The sequence below is a fragment of the Notolabrus celidotus genome, chromosome 6 (assembly GCF_009762535.1).
Source record: "Notolabrus celidotus isolate fNotCel1 chromosome 6, fNotCel1.pri, whole genome shotgun sequence".
Lineage (NCBI taxonomy): Eukaryota > Metazoa > Chordata > Actinopteri > Labriformes > Labridae > Notolabrus > Notolabrus celidotus.
This window is the reverse complement of record NC_048277.1, coordinates 23,630,905-23,651,713: the sequence shown is the minus strand read 5'-3', so window position 1 is coordinate 23,651,713 and position 20,809 is coordinate 23,630,905. Positions and strand designations below refer to the sequence as shown.

Sequence of the window (20,809 nt, the reverse complement as noted above, 5' to 3'; positions counted from 1 at the left end):
ATACTTGCCCCTCTAGTGATGAAGGATTACACGAGGATTAGAGAAGGATTATTTAATAAAAACAGCAGGAAGACGATTCAAAGATCCCTGCTCAGACAACTGGGTTCATATGAAAAATGGCTTATGAAAAGTATGTTTGCCATGTAAACAAGCACAACACTAACCCAACAGAAGGCAAAACAACTCAACAGGCTCCCTCCTTAAGAGAAAATAAAAGACATTCATAAAATAATGTGACAACACTTTCTACAAATGGTACATCAGACAGTTCTAATCCAAAAATACCTGCATCTGCAACGTTTTCTCAGTAACATAAAACTCTGTTCCATTATGTCTGTAACACAAATGGATTTAACAAGGCCACAGAGGCTACAAGAGCCAATCCTGATTAATACAATACTGCCATGACTTGCTTGCCAATGTTAAACCATCTGACTGGCTCACTGCCTGGCTAACAGGAGCCAGCAAACACATACCGTGCATGAGACTGTCTCATCCACCTGACCTGTTCCATCAGTTTTCATAATCAGCACTTTGCTTGTTATATATATGTTGAACAGTGTGATGATCTCCTCAATGTAAAACAAAAAAAAGTAAAAAAATGTATTCATGGTGATGGTCCTTTAAAGTCCTTCTCAAAGCCACTCGTTCGTCATTGTCGAGCTCTGGCAAAGGCTTCTCGCAACCACAGAGAGTCCTCGTACAGCCTGGGGTCTCCCATGTACTCTGCTGTTCGTTTGTATAAGTAGTAATACACCACAGCCACTGTTGAGGAAGAAGAAAAGATTTTCAGTGATCCCTAAAGGCTATAGATACATGAGCTGTGCTGGTAAATGGACCCCTGAATTAGTCCACCATGTACCTGTTCGCTGGAAAACAAAAAGGGCTTGAAGACCATCTGTCCAAACGAAACTGTTTGAACCGAGCCACCTGAGGTTCTGGAAGTAGGAAAAAAGTTCTTGTAAAAACCTGTACGCTTTTAAGGGATCAAAGTTTTGTACAGTTGTTTATATTTCCTCAATAACAGTGTGAGGGATCTTACCATCACCCAGCTGTGGAAGCAGATGCTGAGAGTCAGGTACAGAGAAGAGAACATCAGCAGAGCCCTGAATCTTTCTAGCAGCAGGGACACCAGGCCAACCTGGAACACGTACGTGTTGAACATCATCAGCAGGATGATGATCACATTGAATAAAATGGCAATGTCCTGGATGCTGTAGACAGAGATTTTACAGGTTTATTATAAATAATAACAAGCTTAATTTACTAACAAGGTTACCTTGTGGTTCATAAAACATCAAAAATCTGGGATTATAAAAAGGGATATCATTTTCGGTAAATGGTTTGTGAACAAAAAATGAATGATGTAATATGAGCTCACAGAAAGCTGTTTTCATTAGTGTTTGTTACAAAAACATCAACTTGAAATGAACAGTCATTCCAAATAATTAAATCAAAAGTACTTTATCTACATGTCGGGCTCTGTGCCTTTTCCTTTTATTTAGGGGATATTTGATCAATTAAACACATATTAAACTCCCTATAATGAGAACTGAACATTTCATTTTCCTTAATCTCTTCAATTTAATCAAATGGTTGATTATTTCATTGAAATAATAAAAGTAATTCAGATTTTTTTCCAATTAATAGGAGGATATGTCATCTAAAATATATTCTAAACTAATTAGGAAGTTATATTTAGTACTGACATTAAAATAAAATCAGACAGGTATTCTGTACTTGATCATTTACTGAATAAACAACAATCAAAAATAAAAATAACATCTGGAAATATTTGTAGTTGGTTGAGTGAGTGATGCTAATTGTTGCAGTTTGAAGTTCATCAACTTACATGAAAAGCACTAGTTGGATGACAGGCGCTGCTCTCAGGAGTTCACTGAAGGAGTTGACAAAGAGGTCATAGGCCAAAAGTGTCAGCTGGATCAGCAGCACCAAAGAGTAGTTACCAGACTGAAGCATCTTCAGGTATGGTCCAGCAAACCACCAAGCTTCACAGTCTATCCACCTCCGTGCCTCAGCTGGATTTATTTACACTTACAGGTAGCTTGTTGATGAAGAGTCTTAATTCAGTCTTTACATAGTTCTTAGAAGTCAGATCAGTCTTCAAAACGTGTCCATTCACATAGTCAAAAACAGACAGCTTTCCATCTGAGTCTTCTTTTGCTATGGGTTCTCTTCACTCGGGTTTGACTCTCCATTAAAAAAAAATGCATGATGAAGATTGCAGGAAATCCAAGACAGAATTTGACGTTAAAAGTCTCTTCAGGTGCGGCATGTTGACATCTCTGAGGAGGAAAGTCTCCTCGTCCGCATGTGCTGCAAGAATGAAGAGCTAATCTGTGAAAACAAACGCGGATCTACAATTTGAAACACAAAAAGACAGCAGAACAAAAACGATGCATTTGTTTTCACCCTCTCGTTAGCGCATTTACTTTTGTATGAAGCCATATCTCCACATCAATTGCATGTTGAAATTAAAGTCTGCCTAAACCAACTATACGAGCAGTACACCCACCTATGTAACTATGAAAGGTCAACATGGTCAGTCTGTTACACAGGCTCGCATGGGGAGGTCAAGGAAGGGATTACAGATTAATTTCACCTACACGGCCACCGTCCCTTGTTGTGTTGTTGTGGTGTTACACTCCCTTTCTCTCGTTAATCTAAGCTAGCCTGCTGCTGTTTGGTGAAGACTAGTGATATCTGCAAGACGGAAGTTATACCACGTACTGATAGTTTTTCCAAAATTCTGATTCCACAACAAAACACTTTGGCACCTTATTTACAGCCTCTGGTTGGCACTAACACAGTCCAGATTTTAACTTCGAGGTACTCCCTCCACGCACGCTTAGTTACGATGACAACATTGCATAAGTAAGCTTTCCAGAAACATATACTGACTTACCAGGAAACATGTGAGTGATGAAATTAAGTTACCTAAGGACAGGAAGAATAACGACAGTGACTAAATCCCCCATCTATCCCCTAAATTGCTGCTAACCACTTGGAGCCACTGCTGCTGCTTTTCCGCGCTAACGATGCATTTCCTCGAATTCCATGGTAACGCTTTTCCTTACCGTAAACATAGAAGTATAAGATGTCGAAATTTTCATCAAAAATAACTTCCAAATGACATACAGGGGCACATGTGGGTATATATGGAAGAGGATTAGGGCCACTGGGGAAAAAAACAAGGTCATTAAAAAATATATATATATTATTATTATTATTATTATTATTATTATTATTATTATTATTATTATTATTATTATAGTATTATTATTATTGTTGTTATTATTATTATTATTATTATTATTATTATTATTATTAATAATAATAATAATAATAATAATAATTATTATTATTATTATTATTATTATTATTATTATTGTTATGAGAAAAAAGTCAGAATTCTGAGATTAAAGCTATTTTATACAGTCTGTGGATTAAAGTCAGAATTTCAGATTCAAGAAAACTTTATTGCCAAGTGAGCTCGCACACACAATTTGATGTGGTGAATGGAACACTGGTACTTAACAATAAGACAGTAAGGACAATAAATATATAAACATAAAAACTAACCTTAAAAATTCTAAATAGAAATAAAAAATACTATCTGTACGAAGAAAGGTGTAGAAGTATTTTTAAAGACATGAAATAAGTTAAAATTAGCCTAAGCCAGAGTGCAAATGTAGTAGATGAACATAGGCTAATAATAAAATATGTTATGAAATAAATTACAATATTGCACATGGTTATTAGGTATTGCACTGGAATTCTGACTTTATTCTCAGTATTCTGACTTTTTTTTCAGAAAAAAAAATGAAGGTAAAAAAAAATACACATCATTTTTTTTTTTTATATATATATATCCTGGTGGCCCTAATCCTCTTCTGTAGTTATAGATTACAATCAATGTGTATTTTCTTTCAGATGAAACTTTTGTATGGGCGTAGAAAAAGGTTGTGCAGAAGAGGATGTCTTCATCTGCCCGGCTACATTTACCATTACGGTAAGTTTCGACAGCACGCGGTCCTCACTGCCACCCTGCGGTTGAAGTCAGGACATACCTTTAAAGAAATAACTGTGAGGTGTACAAAGGTATTGGACACCTTAGGCCAGCACTACGGCGTAGGTGAGTAGTATAACTTCGCTGTTTCAATAAAAAAAAAAAAACAGCAATTTATGGAATTTATTTCTATTGAGGCAGTGTTTATTTGTTCCCCCCCCCCCCTGCTTTGGCACCAACAAAAACCTGCTGTGTTGTATCCTTCTCTGTCTTATTAATAATGAAAATGTGGGCAACCTTACTTCATTGGCTCTGTTTTGGTTACTTCAGTAAGCTACATTGCTGCACAGTTGACTGGCCACGCTGAGCTATATCATCCACAAGTTGTTTTCACTTCCAGGTTTTCGACCAAACTTTTTGCTACATCTGCGTTTGTTTACCTTTCACTTGTATCGTTCGAGCTGGCACATTGTTTCAAGCAACATATGTTCAAAGCTAACTCACATAACCAAGCTGAGTGAGGTGATCTCATGGTGGCTTCTATCACAGAAAGTGTTGGACCTTTTAAAGTGTGACTGACAGGTTTGTTGTCACTTTCTCTTGTATGTCAGACCAGCCTTGCTAAATAGTTTACTAGGGTTGTAAGGTAATTTGTTATTGGTGTGGCTGTTGGCTTATTGTAAGTCTGTTGTAACTTTTAAAATCCTTAACTCGAATATTTACACAAAGTGAAGTCTCTTATCTAGGATCCCAGCATATCTCTTGTGTAACAAGGAAGGTTTAAAGGCTTCATATATTAACAGCAATTACCAGAACTTACTTTTTGGGCTTGGGTGTTACTCTTTCATTAATAGCATGACTGGGAAGAAAATAATCTGAGGCAATATTTAATTTAACATGTAGACTCCAATCAAAGGGATATCATTCTTATGCACTGCTTTTAATACATGTGTGATTCTGTTTAAACAGCACTGTTTGTCCTTGAATCTAATGTGTTCTCCCTGTGTAATATAAATGTCATTTAACTTCAAGTCCATTTACGTGAGAGGCTTCTGCCTGTCATAAATCACTGTTTTACGAACGTTCACAGGGATACTGAAGCAACTTTTCCCAGTAGTTTTCTAAAGTGAAATTTGTTTGCAATTGTGGTTTTTCTGACAATGCAAACAACTGCAAATGTTTGATTTGCATCTCCTCTCCTCAGGCTATCTACCCTCCCCTTCAGGTACACACTAACTCACATGACACCATCCTGTTTTTGAGCCTCTGCACATCCTGGTGCACAGTCTATGACGCTACCAGTGACAGTGTAATATAACTTCTCCTTATCTAAATAAACATTATGGATAATTGATTGTGCTGCATGAGGCTAATCATTTATGTTGGGCTTCCCTGGAAATATAACAAATCATTGATAGAAATACCTAACACCGTCTCACAAATTCACTGAGTGCAAATATGTGTCAGCTGATCACAACAGCTGTAGATAGCATGTGCGGTCTCAACCTAGTTTGTTCGAGACCTCATGTTTGACAAGGGAGGTCCATACCTTGCGGCACTTCGAGGGAACATCTTAAGTTTCTACCGATTCATAAGGAAAGTAGAGTTAATGTCTGATTATATCTGAGACTGTTGGTGGCATATAGTATAGTAGTCAGGGGTGTCGCCAGGAATTCTGCCCCCCCTGAAAAGATATCTCAGTGTTCCCCATCACCACAGCTAACCCTACAAAATATAACATTGCTGCTATAATACTGGTTTATTTGCATTAAACAAAAATATATGCTTAAAACTATCCTGGTTAACTGACTCAAATCTAAGCTACATATCAATATCATTTTATTTTTTTACAATTTCTCCGAATGTAACTACACAATATTGACCTTCAGACTGTCCATCTCTTTAAACAAGATTATTTGAAGCCAAGTGACTTGTTGATTCACAACAAGGGGGCATTATTTGGTATAATCTAACCTCATGAAGTCAAATAAAACTCTACAAACCTACAGTTTACTTTCAATCAGATTCAGTCACACCAGATGCTATGGAAATAGGACAATAACAAGTGTTTTCATGCATAGGCAGCTGTTTAAATCACACTAATAGCCCATTGTATGCAATTTTAACTTATTAATCACGCATCCACATTGATTGATCAAGGCTCAAGGTCTGTTCCGCAGCCGCTGTCCACTCAGCCCCCCAGGAGCTGCCTGCTGCTGACAGACAGCTGCAGTCCAAACGTAAACAGAGTCTCCCCTTTTTTCCAGAAAGGAATTCTGAATGCCTGTTTATTTATTCAGACAATTTTAGTTATCTTATTGCAGTTAAAACAAAAGAAAAATGTACTAGAAAACACATTTTATTTCAGGCCCATGAAGGGCCCCCCTCCCCACTTGGGCCCTAGGTAGTCAGTCCTACTTTTCCCCCCACTACAACGCCCTTGATAGTAGTAATAATAGTAGTAATAGTATAGTGGCTGAAACTAACACTAGTTTGTTGTTCATATTTTTGTGTATATTGTTACTTTTTAAATGGGCTTATTGATGAAATGTTTAGACTATGAAATATTGCAAAATAGTAAAAAATTAATGCCCCCCACCTCCTGTCCATGGTGACGTGTTTTTCTTTGATATCCGAGTAAAAAATAATTCTACATTTAAAAAGTGTAACTAGAGTGTGGTTCACATTTTTCTTTAAAAAGAATCAGGAATAATTGACTGTCTATTGAATTGAATGTGTATCAGAAAACTGTCCTGATTTGTTTTGCATGTCTGATGAAGATAGACTTCAGTACCTGTTTACACACAAAGTGCTCCAGTTTGCTCAGTTTGTGTGTTAAATGCTGTTCAGCAGCGTAGGAGCACACTCTGTCTGATTTAGTTGTTGTCACTGTCAAATATGTTTTTTAATTACTTTAGGTCATTGTTGGACATGTGCAGTATTGTAACTGCTCTCTTCTTTTTCTTTTTCTTTTTCTTTTTCTTTTTCTTTTTCTTTTTCTTTTTCTTTTCTTTTTCTTCTCATGTTTTTTTTTCTCTTCGTGTTGTTGCTCCTATTTTGTTTTGTTTTTGTAGTGTCTTGTAAGTCCATATGGGCTTGGCACCTTTTCGGTGCATGACACGATGAATAATAACTAAACTAAACTAAACTAAACTAAACTAAACTAAACTAAACTAAGCTAAGCTAAGCTAAACTATATCTATGATTTCAGATTACTAATGGATGTTTTGGAATATTTTCAGCTAGACGTAGTGAGAAACTGCCAACCATTTTCAAAGTGTAGCTTCTCAAATGATCAGCTTTTCTGCTTTTCTTTGTCATGTTTCAATGCATGTAAACTGAATATCTATAGGTTTTGCACTCTTGGCAAAACCAACCAAGATTATTTTGCTGCAGATTAATAAATTGCTCCATCACTTAGCTTATATAATTCTCTTGAAAAGTAACAGGAATGATACAAGACCTATCCAAACCTGTCTCCCTCTGCAGTGATGTCTCACTGGCTGCATGATGGAGAAGTGCTGGTGGCTCAGGGCAGTGGTGAGGCGGTACCAATGAGCCCCAGAACCCGGGGTTTACCACCTGGCAGTCCCTTACCAGGGCGGGGACGTAGCCCACTGTCACCCACCACCAGAGAGGCGGTGCCAGGAAGCCCACAGGCTGAGACCATGGGCAAGGCCAAGGAGCTGTTTGTTCTGTGTGACAAGGAAGGGAAAGGGTTCATCACAAAGCGGGACATGCAGGTGAGCAGATGAAGTGCGCACAACAAAGAATGAAAGCAGGCTGCAGTGACTTGAACTTTCTGTCTTGTTCTGATCAGAGGCTACAAGGGGAGCTGCCGCTGTCACCTGAACAGCTGGAGACCGTGTTTGAGAGTTTGGATAGACAGAGCAACGGCTTCCTCACTCCTATTGAGTTCAACACAGGGCTCGGTTAGTGAAGTCTTTTACACCTCTTATTTCCTGCTACGTCTTTGGTAATAAATAAATACCTTTCATTCATAAATGCCATCTTCTCTCCCTGTGTGTGGTCCAGGAGGGTTGATGGGGCTGGAGGACACAACAGAGCCTGATCAAGGAGAAGAACTAGACACAGACCAGGTGGACTGGTCTCAGGACCCTGCTGCAATTAGATTTGTAAACATACTGATGGAGCTTGGCGCTGACAGACTCCTCAGAAAGTAAGTCGCTGTCACAAACTTAGTCCTTTCAAAGCCTGTCTACCACAGAGCGATTTCTAATTCAGACGTGTATCTTTATTAAGCTCACCCTCATTAATACAACTGGGTCGCACAATACTTCAGAAACACCTTCAAAAATAGAGTGATATTTAATGACTAACTACACAACAAAGTGCAGCCTTCAGAGTTGCCAAAAGTTTAAACCAATACTTCCCTTTCATGAACTGAACCTTGAGCCCTCATAACAGAGGGGTTTATGGGAAATGTGTTTCTTGAGACTGCAACATTTATGCAGTGTGTTTCTAATCAGCTGGTAGCTAAATGTTTATCTTCAAGCTACTGTAGAGTGATTGAGATAATTTCATTGTTGCAGACACATGACCTTTTCATGTATTAGGCAAGGCAAGGCAAGGCAAGGCAAGGCAGCTTTATTTGTATAGCGCATTTCATACACGAGGGCAACTCAATCTGCTTTACATTAAAACATTAAAAGCATTGGAAACATTCAGACAAGCATAAAAGAACACAATTAAAAAGACAAATATAATAAAACAGAAAAGAAAAGGAAAATTAGAATATATTAAAAATTCCATTAAAATTTGCATTTAAAGTGAGATAAAGTAAGCTAAGATAGGAAGGCAGCAAGTTAAAATAAGCTAAGATAGTAAGGCACTGTATTACATGATGTAAAGTAATATTTGCAGGAATAAACTGAAAGAAAGTGGGTTGATGGTACGTTTAAACTCAATGATTTGATTTGATGTATTTAGTTTGAACATATAAATAAAGTTAAAGAAAATATAAAAACAAAAAAGTAAAAAATATAAAAAATAAAATAAAAAAAGTCCATCAACAAGCACTGAAACATTTTAATTTACATGTGCAAAAGTGAGTAGGAAGAAGTTAAAAAGTATTTAATCCTACCCATGTAATGGACACAGATTGCAATTTTTTTTGAATAAACACTGCATGATGCATTTGCTCCAAATTATGACACTGTTAAAAAGACAAACTGAAAAAATGTTCTCGGTCCACATTATATGTAAGTCCTGCCTTGGAGAGAATCCTCTCAGCTTTGGGTATCCATCCTCGTTCTTTTGGTACCGTTCCAGCAGCCCAGTACAGTTTTTGTGTGGTCTGGTGATCCCTGATCTCACAGCCCTCTTCATGAAGCTGCTCCTCATCTTCATCACTTTTTAAAGCTGCTATGAAGCTAAAAAGATTTAAAGACCAGCTGAGGTTTCGCTGCTCCACAGGTCCTGCTATATGGGAGAGTCCACCTTTAATTACCAGGGCAGATTTAATTACCACCTTAAGGAGATTAAACACTTCAAAAGCTATTTCCAGAATTACATTAAGTATGTATAAGTTTATATTTATATCAAAATAGGAGTCTATAAAATTAGACATTGATGAGCGCCCCCATAGTTTGAATGGAATGATCCTTGTTTCATATGCAGATGTTCGACTATGAGTTTGGCAGTCGACTCAGGCTCTTCAGACCAGATCGTCGAATATTCAACTATTTGGGGTCACCCCTAATATGTAGTATGTAGTACTATCATGTTACAACATTTTGCACACTATTAAGATGCATATTTATAATGAAAATCTTCATCTAAAGCTCTTTAAAAAAAAACGTGCAAAACATGTTTTTCTAGGACAGAGGCATATACTGAAGATATTTTACTTTTTGATGACCATAATAGAGATGTCTGATATATCCAGTACCAGTAATGTAAAGTTGCCCTGTCCCGTCTCACTTCCAAAGTTGTATGTTGTGCTGTGTGTTTTTCTGTCAGTCAGCAGGACCTTTGCATTCTGTGGTGTGACCTCCAGAGAGACAGACCAGAGCTGCTGAGTGTCCTTGAAAACGTGCTGATCCACACTGTGTCCCACTTACAGGACTCCATAAGAGAGAGGGACAATCTCGAACAAACTCTACGCAGGTGCCAAATTCCTCATACTGTCCTCTGCATCTAGAGCAAATGTTACAGTTTGATGAAAAATAATTCAACTGTGAGTGCTGGGATTGTGTTGACTCTGAGTTTTCTCTGTCTTAGGCGGGAGAGTGAGCATGATCAGGTTGTTCGCTCCATGTATGAGGAAATGGAAACTCAAATCCGAGAGGAGAGAGAGATAAGGCTGTCTCAGGTAGAGACGTGTGCTATCAAATCCAGCCTTTGTTCTATTCAATAGAAGTTAACGTCATAATAACATTTGATAAAATGTTTTGTGAAATCCAGGACAGTAGTAAACGCAAACAGAGGGGCCAACAACTTGAAGAGGAGCTGAAGATGAAAGAACATGACCTGGAGAATACACTCAACAAACAAAAAGAGGTGGGAGTATAAACAGTGTTAATGTTCTATATCTGAAGATTTGGTTTAAAGAGTGATTCAGCAGGACCTGTCTTTGTCTAAAGCTGGAGACCAGAGTCCGGCAGCTTAGCTGTGAACAGGACAACTTTAAGCAGCAGAACCAGCAGCTGCGAAGCCTCAACATCCAGCTTCAGGAGCAGGTGGAGAACAGCAGAGAGCAGCTGCAGAAAGCTCTGGCTCAGCTCAGTCTGCTGCAGCTGAATGATGCACAGGAGCAAGTGGCAAGACAGAGGTGAGTGGCTGGCTAGCAGCACAAAACACAGGTTATTAATAAAGTAAGTCATGAAATGATACAGTTGAACTGTCCTTTAACATTCCTCTTCTCTTTACTATAGAAGTGTGATGAAGGTGTCAACGAACATGCAGAAAGAGAAGGGTAGTCTGATGAGACAACTGGAGCTGTTAAGGTCAGTATTCACAGCTGCAGTCAGCTCATATTCAACATGTGCTGATGACAACTATTTATGTGAAGTAATGAATGTAAATCTAGCTTACATACACAACCTCTGCCATGTTTTTTCTACATGATTTCCTGTCTATATTTCAGGGACATGAACAAAAGGCTGCGTGATGAGAAAGACGCCCAGCACACCCAAAAGAGGGTTAGTCACAGACACACTGTCCTCCCCACTCTTCCATTAACTTATTACCTCAGTGAAGACCTTTGCTCTCCATGGACGCAGCAGATTTATCCAACCTGAGCTAAGTCCTGGAATAACTTCATGCTTTATTTCATCCTCTGGACAATGATTATTTATGTGGACAGCTGTTACACTTTGGTCAACTTGGGATTGACCTTGTGTTAATGTCAGCAACACTGTGTGGGATTTTTCAGTGTCAGCATTGTTTGTTTTGTCTCTGGTAGAATTAGTTTGTTAGAGGGACATTTATTCTGTCCTGTGTCAACCTGAAGAGAATAGTCTTTCATATATTCATACTGATACTGTACACATTATTATTTATGGAGGGGGTTACAGTGGGTCAGTATTGACCAAACTAATAAAATCCTTAAAAAATATATTGAAGAGTGACAATCTCTTGAAATCTTCCTCTTTATTCCACTCACAACAAAGTGATTCATTTGTTTCCAAAAGTTGTTAAACTTTCATGGACATTTGAACTCTCAAGAATCTCTCCCACCCAGGGATCTGAACAAAGGATTTATAACTTGTATTAAAAATACAAAAAATATTTTATTTAAGGGACCTTATGTACTGTAACAAAACAAATGATTTATTATCAAATAAGTGCATTGCTTTGCAGCAGACTAAAAATTGCTTATATCCTCAATTTTTGCTTTTTAAATGTATCTTCCAATTATCTCCTTCTGAATCAAGCGTTATTTTTCATAACTTGAAAATAATTATTAATTCATCTTTATGCTTCTAATTTCTTCCAAACTAAAACTTACAGAGTCCAAATGTAACAAAACCTTTACTGAAGAGAGGGTCAATAATAGGTAACTACTTACAGCAAGACAAGCCATTGAAAAGGTTTGTATGACTCATGTCACATTATCATCTTCTCAGCAGCACCAGGCAGGCTGTCTGAGGAAGAAACTAATTCTGTGTATTCATTGATTCCTGAAGACAGCTGAGCTCATCTGATGAGTGGGAGCAGGACAAAGACAAAGAGGTGACAAATTCATCTAAGAGACACCAGCCATCATGTAGAGTCAGGGGTGAAAATGTTGAACAGGTGCAAACTCAGGTAGGGAACAAGTGAATATTACAAATACACCTCAAAAATCTCAAATCCATTTGTTATGTTATCAATACAGCAGCAGCAGCCCCAGCAGAGGATGATAATCTGGGGCTTTTGTAGGCTTCACAGCAATGATGGAGAACAGATCTGTAAAATGTGCAACCTCTGGGAAGTGAAGAAAAAAGACCTCTCATCTAAGTTTGGTGCCTTTACCTGAATTTTAGAGCAATAATATCACTCCTCAGCGTGTATTCAAGCTGGTATTCCTGGGAAACTCAGGGGTGGGTAAGACCTCCTTCATCCAGCACTACAGCACAGGACACTTCCAGAGTGGAATGAGAGCTACTGTGGGTAAGATTTCCATTTAGTGTCAATGTTTTACAATTATTCAAGTTTCTCTGTGGTAAGTTAAGTATGAAAACACGTGTTTCTGTTGTCTCTAGGTATAGATTTCCAAATGAGGACTCTAACTCTGGGCTCTACAACCATCACTCTGCAGCTTTGGGACACTGCAGGGCAGGAGAGGTCAGATACAATACAGCATATTCTCCAAAAAAAGGGTGAAATTATCATACCCGATTTGAGATTTTGATTAATTGCTGCTGCATATCAGAGCTGCTGTTTGTAAATTTCACATCTTTGCAATTAGATTAATTTGCGTAGAGATGAGATCATTTTGCTCTAAAGGTATGCAACATAATGGACAATTTAAATGTGCACAGTCAGCACTGGAGCACCAAGACAAGGAAGCTTGTTAGTCCTTCTAAACCTTCATAGTTCCTTTGAGAGCCACAAAATCCTGTTGTGGAATTGCCTGTGTGTCATTATTACACAATCCTATAATGTAATGATTTAACCTTCATCCGTGTTTTGCTCTGAATAAATAGAAATGCAGCTTGATTTTCTGCCTGCCTAGTGCCCTTTATTTATTTTCAATGTGTCAGCAGTAACAGCATGCATGACACGATGAATAGAATAAACTAACTAACCAACCATGATGCTGCAGAATTCGGTTGGTTATTTTGTAGTCATTTGTTTGAAAATTTGGGTTCAGGTTTCACAGCATCACTGAGCAGTACTACAGAAAGGCTGACGGCATCCTGGCCATGTATGACATCACTCAGTCTGCCTCCTTCACGGCTGTCAGAGAATGGATAGACTCGGTGAAGGTAAGCTCCCCAGGTGGTTGGGTGGAAAAACATGCAAAACAATTTGTCTCTATTTGAATACACATACAGATTACGTACTCACCCTGTCTTTTTGATAAATCTGGACTCTCTGTCCTCTTTTTGAGTTCGGTTGTTACTTCCGCTTTATTTTCCCAATCATTTATAAAATATTTATTTCAAATTTTAAGACTTGAGGCGTTTTTCGACTGCAGGAACTTTACCCCGGAACTACGTGCGTTTCGACCGGAGGAACCAGGGTCTAGATTTAGTTCAGGGGTAGATAATCTCCCCCCTGAAAAGCCCCTGCTTGGGGGGTAGTACTTCTCAAAGGTCCTGGGACTTTCGGTTGTACAGTGTTTGTGGAGTTTACACAGTTGTTGAAACAGAGGGAGTTCCTGTGAATGCATACTAGTTTAGTTTTTTATTAAGATTTCAAATATGATTTAATATAATTTTTTTTCTCCATACGTCACTGGCCTGGCACAATCTACCCGGGACTTCAGCCCGCGGGCGAAACGCAGACAACAATGGGGGCACAGGAACCTTTTAGTTCAGGGGAAAGTAGTTCTTGAGGCTGAAAAGACCCCGGAACTCTTGGTCGAAATGCACCTTTACTAGAGTCTGTTTCGTATTCTGTTTTGTGTGTGTCTCAGGAGAAGATGCATGACAGTGCCGTGCTGATGCTGCTGGCCAACAAGCTGGACCTGTCAGAAGCTAGAAAAGTGTCCACAGAGGAGGGGCAAAGACTAGCAGAGGTAAGTATTCACAGCATATTTGAATATTCAAACTACTTTCTGCTGTGATTTACTCATAATGCATATTGAACACTATTTGAATTACAGAGAGAAAATTAACATGTTTTCTTTCTTGGTTTAAACAGCAGCATCAAGCGTTGTTTTACGAGTGTAGTGCTAAAACTGGGTGTAACATGGAGGAGCTGATGACTTGTCTGGCTGGGTGAGGCATTACCTTTTTTTTTTACTGTAGTCAATGACATCATCTGGATCCTGCTTAATGTTTGTATCTTTTGTGATGAGAGTTTGTTCTTCAGCTTAGTTTGCCACTGTGTGTATGTCCGTTAGCAAACTACTAAACTAATTTATCATTGTAAGCAAATAATGGCATATTTGCTTGATATGACTTGAATGAATAATTAATTTCCAAAATGTCTCGCAGTTAATCAATAACTCCTCTACTTACAGTCTCAGCATTTTTATATTCTCCTATTTTGTAACAAACCTGACATTGAGCAAAGCAGCAGGATCAGATATGAGAACTTCAAACTAATGTAGCTCATCAATGATAATTGTCTTGTTTTAGGATGTTGATTCTCAAGCATGATCGGCAATGTGAGGATGCACTTTTACTGATGGAGGACACTGTTCAAAGAAGCTGCTGTACATAAACAATGAAGAAAAAGAAACTCTCAGATGTCAGCCCCATGGGTCCTTGATTATATGTCCTTGTTGGGACAGCTGGAGGAATATTGAACACACTGACTCAAGATTTCTACGTCAGTTATATCTCAAAAGTGGCATTTTTCTGTGCACAAGTTGAACAGGCAGCTTCTGTAATTTTCTTTTGTTGTTATGTTACTTTTATTTAACAATAAAATATATTTTGAGGACTTCTTGGTCTTTTTTTTCTTTGAAGGAGTAACACACTATGTTTGAGTTCTGCAGCAGATCATATGCGTGAGAAACCAGCTGGGGGCAGCCATGTCCTGTGCAAAGCCTGTGCAGGGGCAAGCTGCCTGTTGAGCCAAAAGAGGACAGACTGCTCAGACTCTCGGGTGGGAGGCTTGGGTCTTAGTGTCAGCTGAGAACGTGCACTGTTGCAGTTAACCTTCAAAGACAGCAGTGCTTTGACACTGGGGTCGGCTGGATCTGGGAAGACATTACCCCGATAATCTACATCCTTCAGAGCCCACCATCTAAAATCAGGTAGGAGTATTTTAGTCTCAGCGGAAAGGGAAAGCAGTTTTTCCATGACACAATGAGTTAAAAATAACTCTGAATCTGAACATTGGGAGATTTTGTTTTCAGTCACTTTTACATACAGAGAGCTCATTCTTATGGCTGTAAAGCAACTGTACTTTTGTGCTAACTATTTTAAGGTGGTATTTTTTAGTTATTATGTATTCTCTTATTGGTCTTATCAGATCTGTTTCCAAATTTTGAAATAGGGAGAGATGTTCAATGAAACCTATTTTAAAAATCTGCATCTCGTGATGCTCAGTCATAACTCTTCTTAAGAAGAAGTAAAGAAAGTTCAGTTTAAGCTTGGATAAAAACAGACTTATTCACGAGGTAAGAAGTTAAAGTGATAGAAGATCAGGTTAAGTTACTGAGATGGGGGACATATATTTCTGTCTGCTGCACGACATGTGACTCAAGTAGTTAACTCTGTTTTCCCCTCAACATATTTGATTTCATCTTTAAGCTTCTGTTGCTGTTAAAGTCACTTTCATGTTGTGTACATTGTCTACTAATTTTTTTTTTGTTAATATAGGTAACACACAGGCATCTTTAAAAACACATCAGGACAGCATATGTATACTCTGGTTGTTTTCGGACTCCACCCAGTAAATCACCTTTCTCACCAAAACTGGAACTGAAGAAGACTGAAAGAGGAAATATAGCATAACAGACTAGTCTCAATCAGATACTGCAATAATAGGCTTAAGCTGTCTGTCATGTGAGTATGAACATAGTGAGCTGTATGATAATGATCTCCCCTTTAGTATGAAAATAGTGTTTGAAGGTGTGACTGCTCTCTGAGCATCTCATGTTCAGTTCTTAAATTTGTCTGTTTTGTATGATCTACTAATATGTTATTTTTTATATTTCAGAATGGATGCTCCAGCTGAAAAAACACACAGCTGTGGGACAATCTGTCTAAAATATCTACTTTTTCTCTTCAATATACTTTTTTGGGTGAGTAAACAAGAAAATGTTAAAGTTTGTTTTGTATGCAGGACTACAGAACCATCTGTAAAGGGGGAGTTTGTGTTTTTTTATACCATAAGTTGTGATAATTAAAGCTACCGTGATGAACTTTCAGCTTGCAATGATACAGACTGAGAAAAAAAGTGATGCATCTTTATGATCTGCAAAAGTAAATCAAAACATCAGGATAGAAATTGAGTATTCCTTTAATGTTATTTTCTAATGTCTGAACCCACTGCAGTGGGTAGAGGTCAGACAAAGTGATTAGCAGCATGCAGTGGAAACAGGCGCTTTGTATACATTATCCATAGCAAAGACTCACAAAGAGTGATACATTTGACTGTAAGAAGACAGTAGGATGTTTTTTTTTTTATATGAATAAAGAACTACTTAACCCTCCTGTTATGTTTGTTTCTCAGGAACAGCAATGATGTACCTGGGTTAACTTGATCCGGGGCATATTTAATTATCCAAAAGTGTCAGAACCCAAAAAATGTTAATGTCATTATTAACTCCATTGCTAACCATTCAAATCCATATTTAGTGCAATGGTGTTATTTAATTCTCAGATCATGGTTCAATGAGGATAACTCTCTCGTTTTTCATGTGTGTTCCTGATTGGGGTGAATATGTCACACAGTTGCAAAGAAACATTTAGTATTTGACACTTCTGACCCCTTTTAGCCTCCACTTTGACTGCCGGGTCAAGTTGACCCACGAACAGTATCTATGTAATATAAACATGCAGGGGGGGTTGCAAATGTATGAAATGAGCCATTTTTATTTTATATGTTGATTATGCTAATTAAGCTTTGGAATGGGTCAATCTGACCCGGAACATAACAGGAGGGTTAAACAGGACAAAGTCAACAAAAAGACAAGATGTACCACTTATAATAAAGGGGCACCAAAATCAACACAAACCAAAAATGTCTCACTAGAGCCGCAAAAGCACTTCACAGCTTGCACAATCTTTGATCTCATCTCTCTCTTTATCATGGGTGATAAAACAGCTAGTTTCTTTCATATTTAGCCCCCAAAAGGAGTATTACCCCCCAAAGCTTTCTGTAGGCTTTGTGTGTGGTATAATTTTGTGTTGTAGATGTTAAAAAGAGGAGAAAAATTAAGAGATGTGGGACATGTATGGTTCATCTACATCATGACATTTCACTTCTAATTTTCTTGCAGTTGTTGCTATCTTTACTTTGATGTATTACATTACAAAAATTAAGTCAGCTCAATGTTTTTTTAAAGTTGACAGTGGAAGAATAAGGCGTTGTCTTGTTTGCATCGCTGTCTGTGCTATAACAACTCAAAAGAAGCTGGTGCATTCTTTATAGGAGCATCTGGTTTAAGTTGAGCTGATAACGATGCGTTCCTTCAGCTGGCAGGAGGAGCCGTGCTGGCAGTGGGAGTGTGGACTCTGGTGGAAAAGAGTGACTACATCAGTTTACTCAACTCCAGCTTCTACTCCGCCTCAGCATATATCCTGATAGCTGCTGGAATCATTGTGATCGTGACCGGGGTCATCGGCTGCTGTGCCACTCTCAAAGAGATGAAGAGTCTTTTGATAGTGGTGAGCTGGCTCAGTCCCACCTAACACTTTCATGCTCCTCAGCTCACACCACTTTAGCATTAACCCCATTTAATGATGTGAAATCATAAACACAGAAGGACATTTTCAAGGCCCTGTTTATACACACACACAACCTGTAAGTTAATCCTTGTTGACCTCCTCTCCTATCTGCCTACATTCACATTAAGTCAGAAAGGAATGACTATCAGATATAACAGGCAGTCCTGCAGAGTGTGTCTTTAAGAGTTTAGATTTAGAGTGCAGCTCACGGCAGAGGTATGAGGGGCATCACAAGCGGCTGCATTGACTGTTAGACAGACAGGCAGACAGACAGACAGTGAGGGGAGGTAATACAGGAGCAAATCTGCCCACACCCTGTGACGTTATGTCTAAATTCACCACCACCTCTTGAATGAAAAACATCCTGTAACACGATTCAGTCAGTCACACAAGAGTACAACTTATTTGTTTGTTTCTTTTGTATGCACACCCATTATTTCAATGCAGATTTCATATATAAAATCTGATTTAATGTTGTAATTTTGGATAGAAACATAATGAAACCAAACCTGATATGTGCGAGCATTTATACTTTTTCCCTCCATTGATTTAAAGCCATGTGATTTTCTTATTCTACGTCTCTCCTCCTTAGTATTTGATCTTGTTGCTCTGTATTTTCCTGCTGGAAATCATTGCTGGTGTGCTGGCCTACATTAAATACCAAGAGGTAAAGTCATTGAGTTTGTAAATGTTTGTAGCTATGTATTTGACAACTATTAGTTCTTAACATGTCCTTTTTTAACATTATTATTTTCCAATAACATTCTTAAACCCTGTGAATGACTCATTTGACTTAATCTGGAGTTTGAACCTCACTGCAGCACTCTAAAAATCTGACTTCTCCATGCTGCATGAATTAGATTGCATATTTCATCATGTCAACTCTACAGCTTGTTTTCCATCTTCCAAATTTAGTTGCAATGCATGAAATAACTCATTTGCTGCTGTTGTGAAATCTTTTCTGCATGCCTCTCTGTGCATGTTCTTCATTTGTTCTGTTTTTCCATCCCTCTCACACATCTCTTTCTTCCCCTTCCTTTATCTCCAGTGTTTCCCTCTCTGCTACCAGGTAATCTGCTGCCACTTCATCCATTTCATATCAAACTGTTTCTCCAACAGGCTGATATAAAATGGTCTACTTTCACCCTTTGCACTTTGTCAGTCAAGCAGCAAAACTATTTTTATTTTTATATCCATGCGGAGCAGTGGGTGGGGTCAGAGAGGAGCTATGCTCATATGTTGTGAGTTATGTGCAGGCATTGCACAGGTACTTAAGAATGCTACAAGGGAGGAGAGAAACTTGAGCACAGGCTATTTTTATTGATGGGAGGGGATTGGCAGGTGACAGATTATTTTCCTGCACTATCACTTAAGTGCTTCTCCTGCCTCACAGCTGGACGAGGACCTCAGACAGAACCTTCAGGTGACCATGCAGCAGAAATACCAGCTTCCTGGAGAAGAAAGTGTCACACAAGCTGTGGATAAACTTCAACAAGAGGTGTGGAAGTGACACTAAATGTATAAATCCCAGGCAGGCAACTAACAGCCATATTCTTTCACTTCAATTAAACTACACTTTTTCCCTCCCTGCCCTGGGTTCCTTGCCCAGTTTAAGTGTTGTGGCAGTCACAACTCTTCAGACTGGATGGGCAGTGTGTGGATCCAGGCTGCAGACAATGAACGGCTAGTCCCTGACAGCTGCTGTAAAACCCCCAGTGACCTCTGTGGCCGCAGGGATCATCCCTCCAACATATACAAGGTGGAGGTAGGTAGAGCTGTCCATTGTAAATGTAATAGACACTTTTAACTATGTCAGGAATTTAGTTTTTTCTCCTGTCTGCTGATTCCAGGGAGGCTGCATTATGAAACTAGAGGAGTTTATCCTGAGCCAGTTGTATATCCTTGGTGCAGTGAGCATTGGGATTGCATTTTTACAGGTAAACCTCTACCAACTCGGAAAATGATCAACATCTCTTTTAATCTTGTGCAAGATTTCACAAGTACATCTGTCATCCCTGTTCCTTCTGTGTTCAGTGTACTCAGAGGGTTTTCATGTCTTTTTTCTTTCAGCTTGTGGGGATGATGTTTACTTGCTGCCTTTATCGAAATTTGAAAGAAGATCCATACTGATTTTTGACTGGAATCTGCCACCACATCACTGATTGTACATTTTGGATTAATTTCAAAGCTCCAATTATTTAACTTGTACTGTGATGCTGTGAAGTTGCCAATTAGAATAATGCCATAGCTTTCAAAATGTACAAACATTAGCAAACCTATATTGCTGCTGGGCAGCACTTTTATTTTCTGCCAAATGCTATTGCATGCTTCAGGAATATTATATACTTATATATTTACTTATACACCTATCCTGTAACCAATTACATAGTTTAACCCTCCTGTTATGTTGCGGGTCAAATTGACCCTTTTTAAAGTCTATTTTAAAGTCTATATATGCCTTCCGAACCAGCTGAATGCAGCATAAAAAAATCTGGACAGCATGTGACAGCATGTAATTTCAATGAAAAACGAGTGATTTATCCTCATTGAACCATGATCTGTGAGAATTAAAGAACACTAATGGACTAAATCTTGATTTTAATGGTTAGTAATGTAGTTAAAAATTAGATTTAAAAAATGTGTATTAGGATTTTTTGGTTTTCTGACACTTTTGGATGATTGAGTATACCCCGGGTCAAATTGACCCAGGAACATTATTGCTGTTCCAGAGAAACGAACATAACAGGAGGGTTTAAGAGCA

General features: G+C 38.4%; 3 protein-coding genes across 10 annotated transcripts; 2 read left to right on the top strand and 1 right to left on the bottom strand.

The window, feature by feature from the left end:
• Positions 1-37: 37 nt before the first annotated feature.
• tmem138 (transmembrane protein 138) lies at positions 38-3,086 on the bottom strand. 4 transcript variants are annotated; one of them, XM_034686499.1, is made up of 5 exons: positions 2,927-3,086; positions 1,853-2,358; positions 1,043-1,214; positions 863-938; positions 38-765 (listed from the first exon to the last, which is right to left on the bottom strand). In XM_034686499.1, the coding sequence occupies exons 2-5, from the start codon at positions 1,978-1,980 to the stop codon at positions 653-655; spliced, it is 489 nt and encodes a 162-aa protein (XP_034542390.1). In that variant the 5' UTR covers positions 1,981-2,358; positions 2,927-3,086; the 3' UTR covers positions 38-652. The 4 variants fall into 4 exon arrangements, with proteins under 4 accessions (XP_034542390.1, XP_034542392.1, XP_034542393.1 ...); XM_034686501.1 differs by having other exon boundaries at positions 1,853-2,337; XM_034686502.1 differs by having other exon boundaries at positions 2,959-3,076.
• Positions 2,745-15,091, top strand: cracr2b (calcium release activated channel regulator 2B). 4 transcript variants are annotated; one of them, XM_034686492.1, is made up of 19 exons: positions 2,745-3,081; positions 3,955-4,033; positions 7,520-7,773; positions 7,851-7,962; positions 8,066-8,210; positions 10,013-10,159; positions 10,274-10,364; positions 10,457-10,552; positions 10,636-10,823; positions 10,927-10,998; positions 11,139-11,193; positions 12,005-12,084; positions 12,181-12,301; positions 12,541-12,646; positions 12,739-12,820; positions 13,350-13,464; positions 14,118-14,219; positions 14,345-14,421; positions 14,785-15,091. In XM_034686492.1, exons 1-19 carry the CDS (start codon positions 3,079-3,081, stop codon positions 14,867-14,869), a joined length of 2,010 nt encoding a protein of 669 aa, XP_034542383.1. In that variant the 5' UTR covers positions 2,745-3,078; the 3' UTR covers positions 14,870-15,091. The 4 variants fall into 4 exon arrangements, with proteins under 4 accessions (XP_034542383.1, XP_034542382.1, XP_034542384.1 ...); XM_034686491.1 differs by having other exon boundaries at positions 12,520-12,646; XM_034686493.1 differs by lacking the exons at positions 2,745-3,081; positions 3,955-4,033 and adding an exon at positions 4,048-4,156 and having other exon boundaries at positions 12,520-12,646.
• Positions 15,092-15,115: 24 nt separating this feature from the next.
• On the top strand, positions 15,116-20,616 carry cd151 (CD151 molecule). 2 transcript variants are annotated; one of them, XM_034686496.1, is made up of 9 exons: positions 15,116-15,407; positions 15,976-16,161; positions 16,316-16,400; positions 17,797-17,988; positions 18,641-18,715; positions 19,442-19,546; positions 19,658-19,813; positions 19,899-19,985; positions 20,119-20,616. In XM_034686496.1, exons 3-9 carry the CDS (start codon positions 16,317-16,319, stop codon positions 20,176-20,178), a joined length of 759 nt encoding a protein of 252 aa, XP_034542387.1. In that variant the 5' UTR covers positions 15,116-15,407; positions 15,976-16,161; position 16,316; the 3' UTR covers positions 20,179-20,616. The 2 variants fall into 2 exon arrangements, with proteins under 2 accessions (XP_034542387.1, XP_034542388.1); XM_034686497.1 differs by lacking the exon at positions 15,976-16,161.
• Positions 20,617-20,809: the final 193 nt, after the last annotated feature.